A 15,626-nucleotide genomic window follows, 5' to 3' on the forward strand; every position below is an offset into this window, starting at 1 on the left:
TGGTATGTATTAAGTTTCCAAATATCTGACTTATTAGGAATAAATCAAAAGGTATCAATGAGGAATGAGCAATCAACAGAAAACTGAGCAATCAAATCCATATTTTGTTTCAAAGCTACCATTCATAAATTAAACCACAAAAGCCACAAAACCAACTAATCAAATTGTTCAAATAATTTGTTCACATTGGTTTGGATCTTCCTTCTTCAATCAGGTCAATGTAAATAACTACAATTAACGTTTTTTGAATATAACAAACACAGAAAAATTACCCAATTCAGGGGAAAGGAAAAAACATCACTATATTTATCCATAAAATAAGTTAATTAATGTCAGAAAATGTCTAAGAGGTTTTCCCCAATAGGTGCGCTCTTGTTAATCTGTGTCTGTCTGTTAGAATACTCCAGCTGCTGTGGACAAATTCAATGGGGTCGATTTTAGTTCAGGTGCGGGGAATTGGCGGTTTCCCCGAATTTAGTGATTCCGACACGATTGTAAATGGGTCTGTGAGATTGATGCAAAATTAACACAATTGGCCAATTGATTTCCAGCATGTGGGAAGCCTTGGCAATTGAGTATTTCCAGTCAAAGTCGCAGAATATGACATCATCATTGCTGCTGCTTTTAAGGTCCAAAGCAAGCCTTGCTTCCTCTGCAGGCTTCCAACCTTCAACATTAAGATGGCACAGGAGCCTGCAGGAGGAACGGCCAGATCTGCGCCCAAATTTGATGAGGCTTCACTACAGGCATTACTGGATGGTGCTAGGGCCCACAGGGAGGTCCTCTTCCCTTCTTCAGGGAGGAAGAGGCCTCCCAGTCAGACCAAGGCTGTGTGGCTAGAGGTGGCAGGTCAAGTCAACTGCTTGGGGCTCACACGAAGAATGTGGTTGCAGTGCAGGAAAAGATTCCATGACCTTCTTCGCACTGGAAAAGTAAGTACTGTATGATGTTTCCATCACCCTCAATCTGATCCCCATTGCCTTTCCGCACCAGCACTCAGCAATCTCTTCCTGCACATCCCACTAGACACTCACATCCATGCACCCTTACCCATTCCCTCTCTCTCTATGCTCACATTCACAGAACTATGCCACCATGCAGCCCTCACACTCCCTCTCACTCTGATGCTTTGAACACAACTGACAACACACGGCGGGCCCTTGGTATTGCAACCTCACTCCATCTTTGTCTCCTTCTAAGTATCTATGCTATGCAATCTCTGCACTCACTCCTTCATTCTCAGTCAACCTCCATTTGTCTCCCACATTGCAGGAAAAGAGAGCTCACAACAGGAGAGAGCGAGCCAAGACAGGAGGAGGGCCGCCCTCATTAGCCCAGCTCACCCCCTGGGAGGAAGGCGTCCTGGAGATTGCCGGGGCTGACCAAGATGTGGACGTTGGGGAAGGACAGGCAGGAGCATCCCCGCAAGCTGGTGACAGAATAGTTTTCCATCTCTCTCATTGGCATTGCATGAGTCGCTGATAATGATTCTGAAGCTACATCATATGGACTTATGATCATCTGCAAAATGCAATGTGCATGTAACCTTGGCATCACATCTCTAACTTTTTCCTTCACTCCCCCACAGGACCATCAAGAGCCCCCGTCCCCACTCTGCAGGAGAAAGAGTCTGAGCAGCCAGACTCCTCAGAGGAATCTGCAACCTCTGAGGGCGCAGCGTCATCAGAAATAAGCGCACCCAGCATCAGCGCAGACACTCACACCTCGGTGGGACCTTCGGGACATAGAGTAGAGTTGCCACCTGGTGTATCACAGCTCACAAGTGAGCATCAGCAGATTATGGAGGCAGGGACAGCAGTGGAGAGTCCTCGTCGGAGGGCGCAGGACTCTGCCAGCTCAGCTCAGCAGCATGTCGACCCTCTGCCTCCTGGGTCCAGCCGTAAGATCAGAGGTGATGGAACTCCAGGTACAGATGCAGGAGTCTCTGGCAGGTTTTGTCTCTAGGGTCGCTGAGAGTGTGGAGCGAATGGAGGAGTCCATTGCGAACATGAGCAGAGCCTTTGTGGAGTCATTGGCACATGAGCGCATCAACACGGAAAGGATGGCTACCTACGTGGAAATGATTGCTGCCTCCATGGTAAGGCTGGCTACGGTAGAGGAGAGGAGGGCTACGGCCATGGAGGTGGTTAGTCGCCAGGGTATGGAAAACATGGTGAGTGTTCCGAATAGAATGACATCTCTTGAGGAGCGACGGGCATCTATTGAACAGAGAAACCAGACCTTCATGGAAGTCCTTCCGAGTAGGACTGCCATTGCAGATACGGGTCCCCATGGCCCCCTGATGTGCAGCAAGCTGCTCTCTAGCCACTTGCAGGCACTGAAGGGGACCTGACCCATGAGAGGGAGGTTGGTGGCAGACCTCAAGGAAGTGGGGGCTCCTCTCCAAGCGCTCACACTTCCATGCCACTGCAGAGCCCTCGGTCAGAGCCCCGCCGGAGTACACACCAAATGGAGATAGAGGTCTCAGCCCCTGCACAGCCACAGGAGCAGCAGACTGCTGGCAAGCCCTCACAGGCTCGCCATCCCAGAGGACGCCCACAAAAGGTGTCGAGACAGGAGCAGCAGGAAAGTGAGCATGGGGCCTCCACATCTGCTGAAGCCACAGGGGAACCACTACATAGGAGCACGCGCAAGAGGAAAATAAACCACAAATAGTCACAAGGGTAGTCACTTGGGTGAAATGCTGTGTATTTTGTGGAAATGCCATCAGATGTGCGTTTTTCATAAAAATTCTGATGGCAACTTCTGCAGTTGTGGCGTGTGTCATTTCGCGAATGGGGCTGGAGGTCCTCTAATGCCAAGAGGGGAAGGAAAAAAAGGCCTCCCATGCTTCTGGTAGGTGCCTCAGTTGAGGAAGCGCTGAGTGAGGGTGGCGAGAGGGGTCTCGCAGGAGGTCACACTGGAGATGGGTGTCAGGCTCCAAACTTCCACAGCTGTGGTTATGCCTTCTAAAAGTTCCCCCAGACCCGAGACAACAAAGTCCTGCCACCTGCAAATGATGACTGATCAAATATCCTCTTTAATGTTGGACCTGCAGCTGATAGTCAGCAAGCCAATAGTGTTCACGCCAGGTTTCACAGGAGTCATCCCCACCAGGCGCGTTTTACGTGGGAAAATGGTTAAACAGGCAAGGGCCTGTTAAAATGGGATTATAAAGACCAATCAGTGCTGTTTAAGGGCCCTAAAGACCAGTCCCGCCTGTTGCAGGTGGGACTGATTCGGGTCAGACACACCTAGGTTAAAATGGCGTGGAGGCGGGAACTAGGCTGGGGGGTTGGGAGGGGTCACGACCCCCAGGTTTTGTGATTTGAACCCCCCGCACGCCTAAAAGCCCGCCTCACGGCCCAATGAAAATCAAGGCCAATGTGTCTGAGACAGATGGAATTTGGAAGGCAAAGTTCTCACCCTGCTACCAGCCCCCGAGTTACAGTATGACAATCCAATAAAAAAAGGAATGGGGAGTTCAATCTCCTGTGGAGAAATTCTACGCATGCGAGAGAGATGCATCATGGGAGTTGTGGTCCTCATCCTGCTCCTATGGAATTACAGTATGTATAGTGTACTGTGACAAACCAGGCAGAAAATTCACAACATACTGCAAGGTGTAAGTGGTGCAAAAAAATTATTTATATAACAAGTGTTTTATACAGGTTTAGCCACTAATCAAGAATTCTGAGCTAACATTGCTGTTTGAGATAGGATTGTGTGTGTGTCTGGGAGTGAACAATATTTGCACCTGGGCCAGAGGGGAATGCTGATTAGGTGCTTTCACGCTGACTCAGACATTGCGGCCGGAGTCTGCCAGCCAGAGACCATGGGGAATGGTCTGTGCCGTAAAACTCTATGACCACTTGGTCAGGTGGTCATTGGAAACTTGACTATGGGGAAGAACCTACCTGGGTAGTGTAAGCGGATGATAGCTTCAGTAAGGGTTACAAATCCACCATGAACAGTAAAGAGGAGAAAAAAATCTCTGCTATAAAAATTATGAAAAAATATTTTAAGGAGAGAAGAACTAATGAAGTCCTTGTAGCTCAAGTAAATACAGAAAATCCAATGTGGGCGGCAGAGAAAAATGTTCAATATTTTTTACTGTAAAATACTGAAAATAAGAGGTTTTGGGAGAAAAGAACAAAGTTACATGCATCTTAAGCAAGTTTTCTAAACTAGCAGGTAAATAGGATTACAAATAGCAGATCTGCAAGGCCTGTATCTTTCAGCATCAGTCAGGTATGTAATAGCTTTATCTTCAGTCAGTCAGTTGTTGTATTGTTTTAAATAACTGGCTTTATTGCAGCAATGGGCTGTAACATAATGCAATATTCTTACGTTTTGGCTGAAGCAGGATTGCAGTAAACATCAAAAACAACACTAGAGGTCCCACACCGCCCGTACGCAATGCCTTGGATAGTGACCAGCTTCCTTTAAAAGTTCTTATGGTTATCAAAGTGACACTGAAAACCAAAATCCAGAAACTGTCTGTTCAGTTTCACCTTTTAAGGAACTGTCCTACTATTTCACAACACACTTAGTGTAAAATCATGAAAAATTAAACTACTAAAGCAACAACCTACTCATGTCCGAAAAAGTCATTATAGATTTTACGAGATATATAATGACGATGGGGGAGGCAGAATCAATGATCATTGGAGCTCCATCAATCCTTCTCCATATACAATATTCAAATTTAAGTTCCAGTGCTTTCCAATTTAAAGTCCAGTATTAACTTCATGCAACATAATAAATGGCTCATAAATCATAGTACATACATCTCTGTGTCCATTGCTTGCAGCATCATGCAATGGAGTATCATTATCAAGTCCCTGGGTGTTCACATCTGCTCCTGCTTGTATCAGCTGTTTAGCAACTTCATAGTAACCCAAGTTGCAGGCTTCATGTAGTGGGGTCCAGCCTTAGGTAACATGGGAAACAAGCAAAAAAAAAAACCACAATTATTGATTTCTACCTACTTTAATGGATAAAAAAAATTAAACTGAAAGTTCCTTGTCTCAATCACTGACTTCCAGAATCCAATGCTATGCATGAAATAAATTCTAATTATTTAACTCGAAGAATAATGGCAAAGATTACAAAAAATTATTTATTATTTAACCTGTGCAATGGATATTTTTGAGTGGAGAGAAATATTTACAACACATAGGATGCCATTTGGCCTGTTGCACGTGTTAGCTCTTAAACTGGACCTGCCTACTCTAATCCCATTTCCCTGTACTTCGCCATAACTTTTTAAATTTTCTTTTTCAAATATCTCTCCAATTTAATTTTAAATGCTGTTTATAGGCTCTGCTTCATTAGCTACCTGTGGCGAAGCATTTCATATTCTAATAAATCTTTGTGAAACAAATTCTTCTAAGCACCCCCTTTATTCTTGTGATAATCCAGAGTCTGAGCCCCTTGGTGCTAAATTCACCAACCATAGAAATATCTTTTATTTTAAAAACCCCAAATGCGTCACACTATCACTCAAACACATTTTGTTATTACTTTTGTACTCATATTGTCCATCAAAAACTTTAAAAAAAAACCTTGTTCCCCAAATATTCCTACTTAATTTCTTTCATTTATTCTGATTCCTTTAGCATCTGTAGATAAAATCAGTCTCCATTTCACTTGTGGGGGAGGAAGAGAGAAGAAACATTAGGGACAAAGTCAGTTTAAGATGTTTTAAAGCTTTTAACATCACAATACTAGCCACATGACCATTTCCCAACTCATGTATAAAGGAACAGATCGAGAAATTATACAACGCTCCATATTCCTTTGGTTCTGGTGCAATGGGAGGATGGAAGCATAAAGCCTACAAATAATTGTCAGAGGTCAACCACTGAGATTCAGAATCTCTGGGACTTGTGGTCAGACTGCAGCCACTCTGGAATCAAAAGTCCTAATGAAGGAGTACTTCAATGGCTGGGGAAGTATTTTTTAATCTTTCCTCTCTGATTCATATAACTACAACATTATTTGGGTAAAGACTCCTCAGGCTTTACCACTGGAGGTTTGGCTATACTCCTGACGACCAGAAGGGGTTGAGGAATAGTTCCAAATAGAATCACCAGCTGAACAAAACTCTTCAGGCATCTGCGCTCTCAATCTGGAAGTTGGATTACATCCACTCCGCAATGGGTCCTTGAGTAAACATAAAAGAAACATAACTGTGGGAGAATTAAATTCTCCAGTAGCCTGCAGAGGAGATGTCCAGGAAAGAAAGGAGGCCTAAAACTTTTCCTTCAAAAGAAATTCCAAGCCCATCTCGGCGATCGGTTTGCAGTGGAGATGCCCCGTTCTGTGCACCACCTATTTCAAGCCTGGGAGAGCACTCGGTGTTGGCCAATACCACCTGCTACCTGGATGCATTATGAATACATTGGCCCAGAAATTCAGCTCTCCACAGGCGAGTATGCACGGGGTACTCACCCGTAGGCCCAATGGAAATGCTGGTTTCCTGCATGCACTGCGCATGCGCGGGAAACCAGCACTTCCGATCCTCTGAACGAAGGGGTTCAGAGGTCGAATGCGCGCGCAGGGGAGGCTGCGCGTGCGCTTTGAACTTAGTTTTTTTTTTTTTTGCAGGTTTTCACACGAGGTTAAGCCTGCAGGATTTACACATTTAAAAAGCAGGCGTAAGGCCTGCTTTTTACAAGTGGTCAATTTATTAAAATTAAAACTTTTTTCCACAGGTTTATTATTTTTAAATACTTTAAAGCAAGGTAAGTTTATTTTTAGCCCCATTTTTATATAAAATTATTTTTTTCAAAAATTTAAATTGTTTAAAATAGTTATTTAATGTAATTTATAGTTTATTTAAAAAGTGTGATGTTTTAAAAAAATTTATTTGAAGGTTTACTGCTATTTTGGGGCCCGTAGTATTCATAAGTTTTCACAGGTCTTCCTGTTAATCTTATGAATGGGCTTTTCCCTCCTCCGATTGGCTGGCCATGGCTCATGTGATCCCAGGAGACGCATTGCACTAACTACGCCCCTGGGACACGCAAGCACAGCGCGCCGGCAGCTGGGCCAGGCCCCGGAGCGGAATTCCACGGGGCCCTAGAGCTCAACTGCCGGCGCGCAAGGTAAGTGCAGGTCGGGGGCTTGCACCCGCGGGAAGCCCCCGACCCGAATTTCTGGGCCAATAAGTTCTATAAGTGCTTGAGGGGAGGGGTGAGCATTTCCATTGCTGTTTTGCATCCAAAGGGTGCTTCTTTTTTTTCCAACAGTCAATGCAGATATGAATTTCACTAATGCTGACTGGAAAAAAGCCACCTCCAAATCACAATCAGAGGAACTAATGGAGTTCACACCATTGGACAAGTCCTACATACAGTGCATTCTCATTACTGCCACAATACAGCAAATCAGGCTTAAAGAGTGTGACACCGAGGATGAGCCACCTGTGCCCAGAAGCCTGGGCAATGCCTGCATTAGTGTTTGGGATGAAGTTCAATGGTGCCAAATCATAGATTGGTGGAGCACCCAAAGAAATGAAGCCAATTACTACTGGCAGGATAAAAGTGAATTCATGCATCCCTGGTTGATGCTAGCTCAAAAAAGCAATCCTCCTATTACAGGGAAACAGGGTGGTTGCTCTCGGTAGGATCTACAGCAAGAAAGACTTTCAAGCCCTTTGGATTTAAGCACTTTACCAAGAATGCTAGGACACTCAGTCGCCAATGGCTACTGTGTCGCGGTACACTTGTTAAAGTGCTTAAATTCAAAGGCCTTGGACACAACATAAACAAACTTCTGAATAAAAATGGGTAGAATGTACTGTGAAAAAATGTACTGTTCTTTAGCTGAAGAGAATGCAACAACTCTCTAAAATGCATGAGCTGATGTTAGAAAACTTCCAACAAGGAAAGAACAGGTGCAACAGCCCAGATAAAGTGCTGCGTGGGAAGGGCACGTGAATGATGTCAGGTCAAAAACAAGTCTTCAAGGGATTGTAGGGTCCTTAGAGACTATTTCCCCAATCAGCCATTCAGGTTTACTTTTGTTGAAAGATGCAGGAATGAAGAAGTTGATTTAAATATTTAACATTTATGGTTTAATACTTTATGGGGACATTGTATTCAATTTTAGATCAGCTTCTGCATTAGTGACAAATATTGGAGTGTCTGCTGTCTTTCATGCACGATAACATCTCCATCACACAATTTACAATAGTGAAATTCTATAACCCGATTTAAATCTGGAAAATTAACTTACCATTTAGTTGTGCTTAAATTGGTTATACTATTTTACCTAATTCCATTTACATTAGCAACAATGTAACAGACAACACATCTCTGACCAAGACTTGCCCCACCCCTCCTCTGAATATTTGCCAACTTCCTCACCCAGCCACCTCCTAAAAGGAGCTGGTTGTTCTCCATTACCTTTCACAAATAGCCATTACTCAAGTGAGCGCTTGGCAGGCTGCTTTGTCATGGGAGCAGCACAAGCAATTCTGATCCTATCCTCATCCACGTGCACTTCCCAGCAGGAATCTGTATTATGAGCAATGGGAACACTGGCTGATTTGTTTGCTCCCTAACAAAGGGGCACAGAGGTCAAATGCTACTCTGATTGAGATCAGCTAACTCAACACAGACCAGAAATTGAACTTGGGATCTTCCAGCCATGCATGGCTCAGCTACTACGGAGATAAACTCGCTGAGACATCAGAGGAAACCAAAGCCTCTAACCAACCATCAAGTAATAAGGGTGAACTAACAAACAAAATGCCAAAAAATCCTCACTTCTTTCAGTACAACCTCAAAGTCAGATATCGACATACCAGCAAAATCTTTGACATTAACATCAGCACCCTGACCGATGAGCTCTTTGACTTGCTTGGTTTCACCACGAATGGCTGCCATGTGTAATGGCGTTTCTCCTCGCTCATTTCGTTTATTAACTTTGTCTTTTTGTCTGGATGAGGAGCTTGGAGTCTTTTTCTGTCCTGGTGTTGCCTGAGATGGGTGGTTCGGAGTAGAATCTAATAAAGAGAATAAATTAAAACGTCTGTTCAGTTACTGTGGTAAATTGTGGCAATGTGTCAAACTGTCCAAATCTAAGTTTATTCCAACAGACAGGTTTGACTTTATACATGATACACAAAAAAGCATGAAGCATGTAGCTGTGCAGTCATTTTCTTACAAAAGTGTACAATTTCCTTGCTCCCTCTTACCAAATTGCTTTCTCCCTACATCTTCAGTATTGCTGACCAAGAGGATGAGCGACCGACTTCCACCAATACTGCTCTAAAACTACCTTCAGAGAGATTGAGAATTCAGTGCAATGAGGAATGAGATGCAAATCACATTTCATCACTGACAGACTACATTCTACCTCACCACTGTATTTTATTTTAAATATAAAAAGACTGCACTGAAACAGCTGTTTAAAGAAAACATTGAAATTTCCACTGATGATCTTTCTAAAATCAAGAGAATTTAAGGACTAAACTGTGTGTCTGTTAAAGGCCATAATATGGAAATCCATAATTATGAGTATGCAACTTCATATACATTGTTGGTTTGGATGGTCAATATGGATATGTAATGAATGCACAAAGAGAAAATAAGTGTGTAAAGGCAGGGGTGGGGAAAAGAGTGAGAGAAGCAACAAGACAGGAACACAATAACTATAGAATGGCTTTCTTAAACAATGTTGTTTTTGAAAACTGAAATATCAGGTACTAACGGTGCTGCAAGTTAGCATGCTATCCTGTCACTTCTGGAAACCAGGTTCAAATCCAGTTCAGGCTGATGGCATAAAAGTCTCTTCCCTCTGCCGGTTGTAAAGCTCTCCGGCGGAATGAGCTTGTGCAGTTTCTGGCAACACGTGCCATAGCACAAAACTTCTCCGTTAGCTTCCACAATGTTGGCTTCCTGAGCCATTCACACTAGAAAGGCGCTGAACTTTTGAAAAAGATGAATTATTCATGAGCACCATTCTTAATCACTATTTAGTGACCCCACTGGAAAAGTGTGAAAACTGGTGAGGAAGTACTGGGCTCAGCTGTGACACCCCCCGCCCTCCGGGTTTCACAGTTGAGCCCAGTACTTTTGGCAAGGTATCAAGAGTCCATGACTTTAGAATGGGGGAGGGGTGGGGGAGAAAAATAACGGCCCAATATTTAGCAATCTCACTGGAAGGAGCCTTAATGATGGTTGACCTGGGAAATGGGGGGTGGGGGGGATGCAGCATCAGGATCTGCTACTGGGATAGGGTAGAGAGAGAGTTACAGTGCACCTTTAACTTGTTAACCTAGACTGTCTGATGTGGAAATCTGCTGCCCAAAATGGAAAAAGCATTCCAACGGTCAGCAGTGGTATAACCCAGTTATCACAAACATACATAACAGTCCACATACTATTTAGATGTTAAGGACCAGAAATAATATTACCCCTTATATCTTTAAAATGTGCTGCCAAAATGGTGACTCCAAATAATATGAATCCTCCAACCATTATGTTTTTATAGTGACCCTGATGTGCTGCACGTTCCAATTTATAGCAGTACATTGTCTCATGAAAAACCAAATTAGTGTAGGGGCCTGGGCACAAGTCCTTATTTGGATATACCATACTGTCAAATTCAGAATTATGGGAAACCCTTATTACTGCACTGGTATGTGCAAGTGGTTCCAGCTGTTAGAAGACATTTCTTCCTAAAACAAAAAAGATCCATTTAATGTTTCTATCTGATGGGTCATTGCAAGACATATTGCCATTCTATCATAGGTGGGAGCTTTGACCAACTCACTTAAGGGCCACCACAATGAGAGTGAAGTTAAACAGGTCTCGCTTTCTGCATTTACTTTGCAGGGGCAGCAGACCCTAATCTAACTGAAGATTTGTGTGTGCCACTTGCTGTGCTCTTTTACTGTAAAGGTACCATAGCCCTCATTATTCTAACTAGCTCTGCATGACCAAAAATCTCACAGTAGTGTTTATCAGAGGGCAAGTTGAAAGACACCCTACCATATGATAATACACATTTATGCTATTTCTCACTACTGCAGCTGCAAATCTTACTCTATATCAGTGACCAGTTCTTGCTCTATACCAAAAGGTGCTATTTTATTCATTTCAGGATTTGTTTTATTTGATGAAAGATCAAGGGAATAAAAACATGTTCTGTCACCCCACATATGACAAAAGGAGAAAAGAAATACTCCAGAGATATGTAATGTTTCACTAAGTAAAGTGCTCCACCTTGTGGTTTAGCCAAGAGCCAGTGGAAGTCTTTTGTTGAGGAGCATCAAATTTGAATAATGGTTGAGACAGAGAATTCGTTTTTGCCTACGACTCTACAGAAGTTTATTCCATTTATTGATCATTCTGTGGAAGAACATTCTGAAATCAGTCATAATTTTGCCTTTTACTAGTTTGAACCTGTATCCACTTCTGCTACAGTCATGGTTTAGTTCGAAGCATTGTTCTGGATCTACCTTTCTATACAGTTTATTACCTTGCATACCTTTATATCACCTTTCAGTTGCCTGTCAAAGCTGAAAAGCCCAAGTTTCTTCATTCTTTGCTTCTAACTCAGTCCTCTTGACACCAGGAATCAGTGTCATGGCTCTTCTCTAAACTGGTGCTGGGGTTTGAATATCGCCCTAATTTCACAGTGACCAGAACTAGATGCAGTTCTCAAGGTATGGTTGACCAAAGCATGTCTCCCTTTGACTTTCTTTTAGATATATAGTTCAGCATTCCTTGTTTTAATCATTGCTACTTCAGTGACTGGCTAGGCTGGATCTGGTAAAGCACTGGATTTATCCCGAATTCATTCTGAGCTACTTTAACACCAATCAATACGAGGACTTGCACTGCTCATTTTTCGTTCTTTCTGCAGTGCCTTGCAGTTGTCCATATTAAATGTTATCTGCCACGGTTTGCCCACTTACATATCTTTGATCGTCATTTTGTAGTTCCCAAATTACTGTCTCATATTTAACTGCCCCTCCTAGTTTGGTAATGGCTGCAAATTTACATTAAGTTTCTGAATCCTTGTTGTTAACACATATTAGAAACCGTATCATAGCCTCGAACAACTTACCCGTCGCTTCCTATTCCCTCAGCTAATGTCTTATCCAGTCCCAAGTTTTACCCTGCATCCCACTGCTTTAAGCTTAAATAGTAGCCTGTGTCAAATGCTTTGTGAAAGTTAAGTATACCACATCTTATGGCTTTCCACAGTTCACTAAGGAAGTCACTTCCTCAAATTCTAACATTTTATATTTAACCCCATGGAACAGGTTTACATGCATTTTGACATGTAAATGAGCTTAGGACGGTGTTTAAACCAGTTGTAACACCTTCCCCAGTCCCAGTTCCTTTCAAAGACATAAAACCATTATCCCTTTTTAAGGGCCCCAACTGCTGCCTCTCATGCCCTGACATCCTTATTCAGTGACCGAGAAAAATGGACTGCAAGTTACTAGCTAGCCGAAAGAGAAACCAGTTACTGGCGGAAGATGTGAAGTGTGAGACCAGCCTACCATTAGAAAGTGCAACCAAGAGTGGGATATTGTTTTTCCTACAGATGCAATTAATGTTGCACTGTGATCAGACAAGTGGGCGTGACTACGATCACAGGTTCCAGTTCTACCAGGGCTCATCAAAGGCACAAGTAAAATGTTTAATGCATTAATTAAGTACTGTTAACAGAATTGCTAATGTTGCTACTGTACGCCGACTATAATTTTACCATCATTCTGGCAACGATTGCTTTTTATTAGAACCAAAGTTGACTATTTTGCCTGTTTTTTCAGCTGGCTTGAAGGTGCACTGGGGAAATTAATTCCCTAAATTTGATAAGAGAAAATTACAAAAAGAATGCATCCATATGTGAAAAACAAGAAATGTAACAAGATCAAGGCAAAAACAATTGATTAATAATCTAAGCAGAATTACTTTACCAGGAAACAACAGCAGTGAGGACAGTCTGAACTGAAGTCAGTTGAGGACTGCTGACCTACTTATAATTACTTATATATCAGAAGTTTAACCTTCCTCCTTCTTTATACCTCCACATACAAAGGAGAATCTGTGGAAAACTATGATTTTGGGGTGGGGTGGTGGGGAGAGATTAAAATACCATCAGGGACAATGTCCCTCTTAAGTTTCACACTTGAAGTCAAGTAATCTCCCACCAGCTCTGCGGACTCTCAGCCTTATTTATACAGCAACAGGCAAAGATCCTCATGCCTGTTGAAAGCACCGGTCTGACCTGGTCCATTAAGCTTGACCCTTACCAACATGATGTAACCTAGATGCACCATCAATCTCATCCCCCCCCTCTCCCCCTGAAGTCATGCAATTTCCTGGGAGGCGCAAATAACAGAAGGAAAAAAAATAGACCAATTTAGGAAATACTCGGAAATTCCACTGATCAATTATTGTTGATTTGATCAATAATCATCAATGTCAAGTTATCTTGATTCTTAAATAAATATAAAAGTTGAAGAAGATCAAACATTACAGGTCTGTAAAAATAGACTCCCTTCCCCCCACCCCCATACAAAACAAAAAAGACATCAAGACCACTCCAAGCAATAGCACATCAGAAAGAGAGACTATGATTGGCCTTATGTAAACTTTGTACGTGAAGGTTGATAAAAGAATGAGCAAGACTATGCCTCTGGTTAGTAATCTAGAGTTCTTCCTCATTTATTCAATTTCACCATACAAACAGGAAGTATACCACAATAGCATATAATACTGGAGGATAGTCTCCAGCATTACTAGACACCCTGAGGCCAACATAGACAGCTGGAGCACCAAAACACATATCCTTGAGTAGATAAATCAGAAAAGTGATGCTTTGAAAAAACATGAAAACTGCCCTAAGTAGGGTCCTTGGAAATATCCATCACTGAAACCCATACTATCCAATTAGATTACCTCAGCAATTTATATAATCCCAGTCAAACACAAGCTTTTAAGGGCAACATACCAGATTTGCCTATGAACTGAAAGATGGCTTTCTCTGTAAAGAATCCTGTAAGCTTAATTTATGCTCAGTGCAGTATGCAGTCTGAGAAGCAACACAGTGACAATAATCACTACCAGTCCCCCAACCAAATCCTACAAATGAAATGAGCTTGGAAGAGAAATATCCTATAAGAGGCTGAATGGTTATCTCTTGGATTTTTTGACATATATTGGCATTGATTAACTGTTGCCAAAACAAAAAGTAGCTCTGGGTTGGTGTTCAAGTCTATCTGTGTGGGTATTCAAGCTAGTACCAGGGAAACTGTCTCCAGTGAAGCAGAAAGCTGTGATAGTGGAAATTAAGCACATCATCTGGGCTTCGGCTGACATATTGGACGCCTTCCGTTGGCATCGGCATCAGTCCATGCTGGATGAGAGCGCTCCAGAGTCTGTATTGTGCCTGGAGGACATCTACATTGGTTGCTACTGGTTCCAAGGTCCACTCAAAAACTGAAGCACACCTCAGTAACCAAATGTTGGAGGATGTTGTGTATGCTGTCTTAGTGCCTTCTCCTCCAATACACAGGTTTCCATGGAATGGCACTTAAGTGGTACACAAAGTTCAGCTAAGCATTCCTAGAATATTCGATTTCCCACTGACTTGGGATTGAAGCAGCTTGTACAAAGTCTTCCATGCATCTAGATGAACTGAATTTGGAGACGTTAAAGGTCAGGATTCCTTTCCAGTAATTTTGGTGAACTCTATGAGCACAGGAACTGAGTTTTGAACAAACCTGATGAGCTAAAATAGTGATTGAATGAAGGAACCAGGACAAACTTTGTAGGTTCTCAATACCAGAACGATTCTGTGGCAATGTGAACATATTCTGAAGCTTAATATTGGTTTGAGGCAAGAAACAAAATCTGTATTACCACATAGCTCCAAAAAACAATGGTGCCAATTGGGCAGCAACTAACTTAAAAAAGATAAAATAAAACTGCAAAGAAAATCACAGAAAATGGTAAAAACCACGAAGCAACTGCAGAATTAATGAGAAAACAAATTTAAAAATCAAAAACACAGAGGAACTCACAAATTTTGTTCCTTTGTACAGCAAAACAGGTCAGCTATCTGTTGTGAGGTGGAGCATCAAAGCTAGGCTGAGATTCAACAGAGTAGGGAGGAAAAGCGCCTGACCTGAAATGTGAAAATACGAAAGGACACTGGCCCCAAAAATGATGCCCCCATGGGTTATTAGAGAGAATTTTTATTTGTACACGGAGGTTGACTGACTGAGGAAGAATCAATATTAGAATAGATAAAAGGGCAACAGAAAATCTGAATGTACATAATCAGAAAAGGGCATTTTTTCAGTTGTGTAAGACATAGATGAAGTGTTAATAACTAAGATAGGAGTCTAGATTTTTTCCCTTCCAAATACCACTTGTTTTTGGTAATAATGGAGTAAACTGGGGTGGCCCGCCTCCTGCCCAAACCTCATTTTATAAAATAGCCACTGGAGTTTTCCTTTGTCCGCCTTGCTGTATGCAAATGATGAGGCATGGGCTTGGACCAACGTTCCATTTCTGTCAGCCATCGTCTCTGCTTCCCCAGGAATAATGCCTGTATCGAAGAAGTGTTTGAAGTCTTTTGGTGGCAGG

At 42.4% G+C, this 15,626-nt stretch overlaps 1 protein-coding gene across 5 annotated transcripts in view; it reads right to left on the reverse strand.

Moving 5' to 3' along the window:
• ankrd12 (ankyrin repeat domain 12) overlaps positions 1–15,626 on the reverse strand; it is a 203,614-nt gene that overhangs the window by 35,949 nt on the left and 152,039 nt on the right. For all 5 annotated transcript variants that reach the window (XM_085992374.1, XM_085992377.1, XM_085992373.1 and 2 more), the window contains 2 exons: positions 8,816–9,016; positions 4,791–4,933 (listed from right to left, as the gene is read on the reverse strand). In XM_085992374.1, the coding sequence (XP_085848500.1) occupies positions 4,791–4,933; positions 8,816–9,016 (344 nt within the window). The remainder of the gene's footprint in view (positions 1–4,790; positions 4,934–8,815; positions 9,017–15,626) is intronic.

Source organism: Somniosus microcephalus, chromosome 7 (assembly GCF_052327205.1).
Source record: "Somniosus microcephalus isolate GS21.2 chromosome 7, FLI_Smic_1.0, whole genome shotgun sequence".
Taxonomy (NCBI): Eukaryota; Metazoa; Chordata; class Chondrichthyes; order Squaliformes; family Somniosidae; genus Somniosus; species Somniosus microcephalus.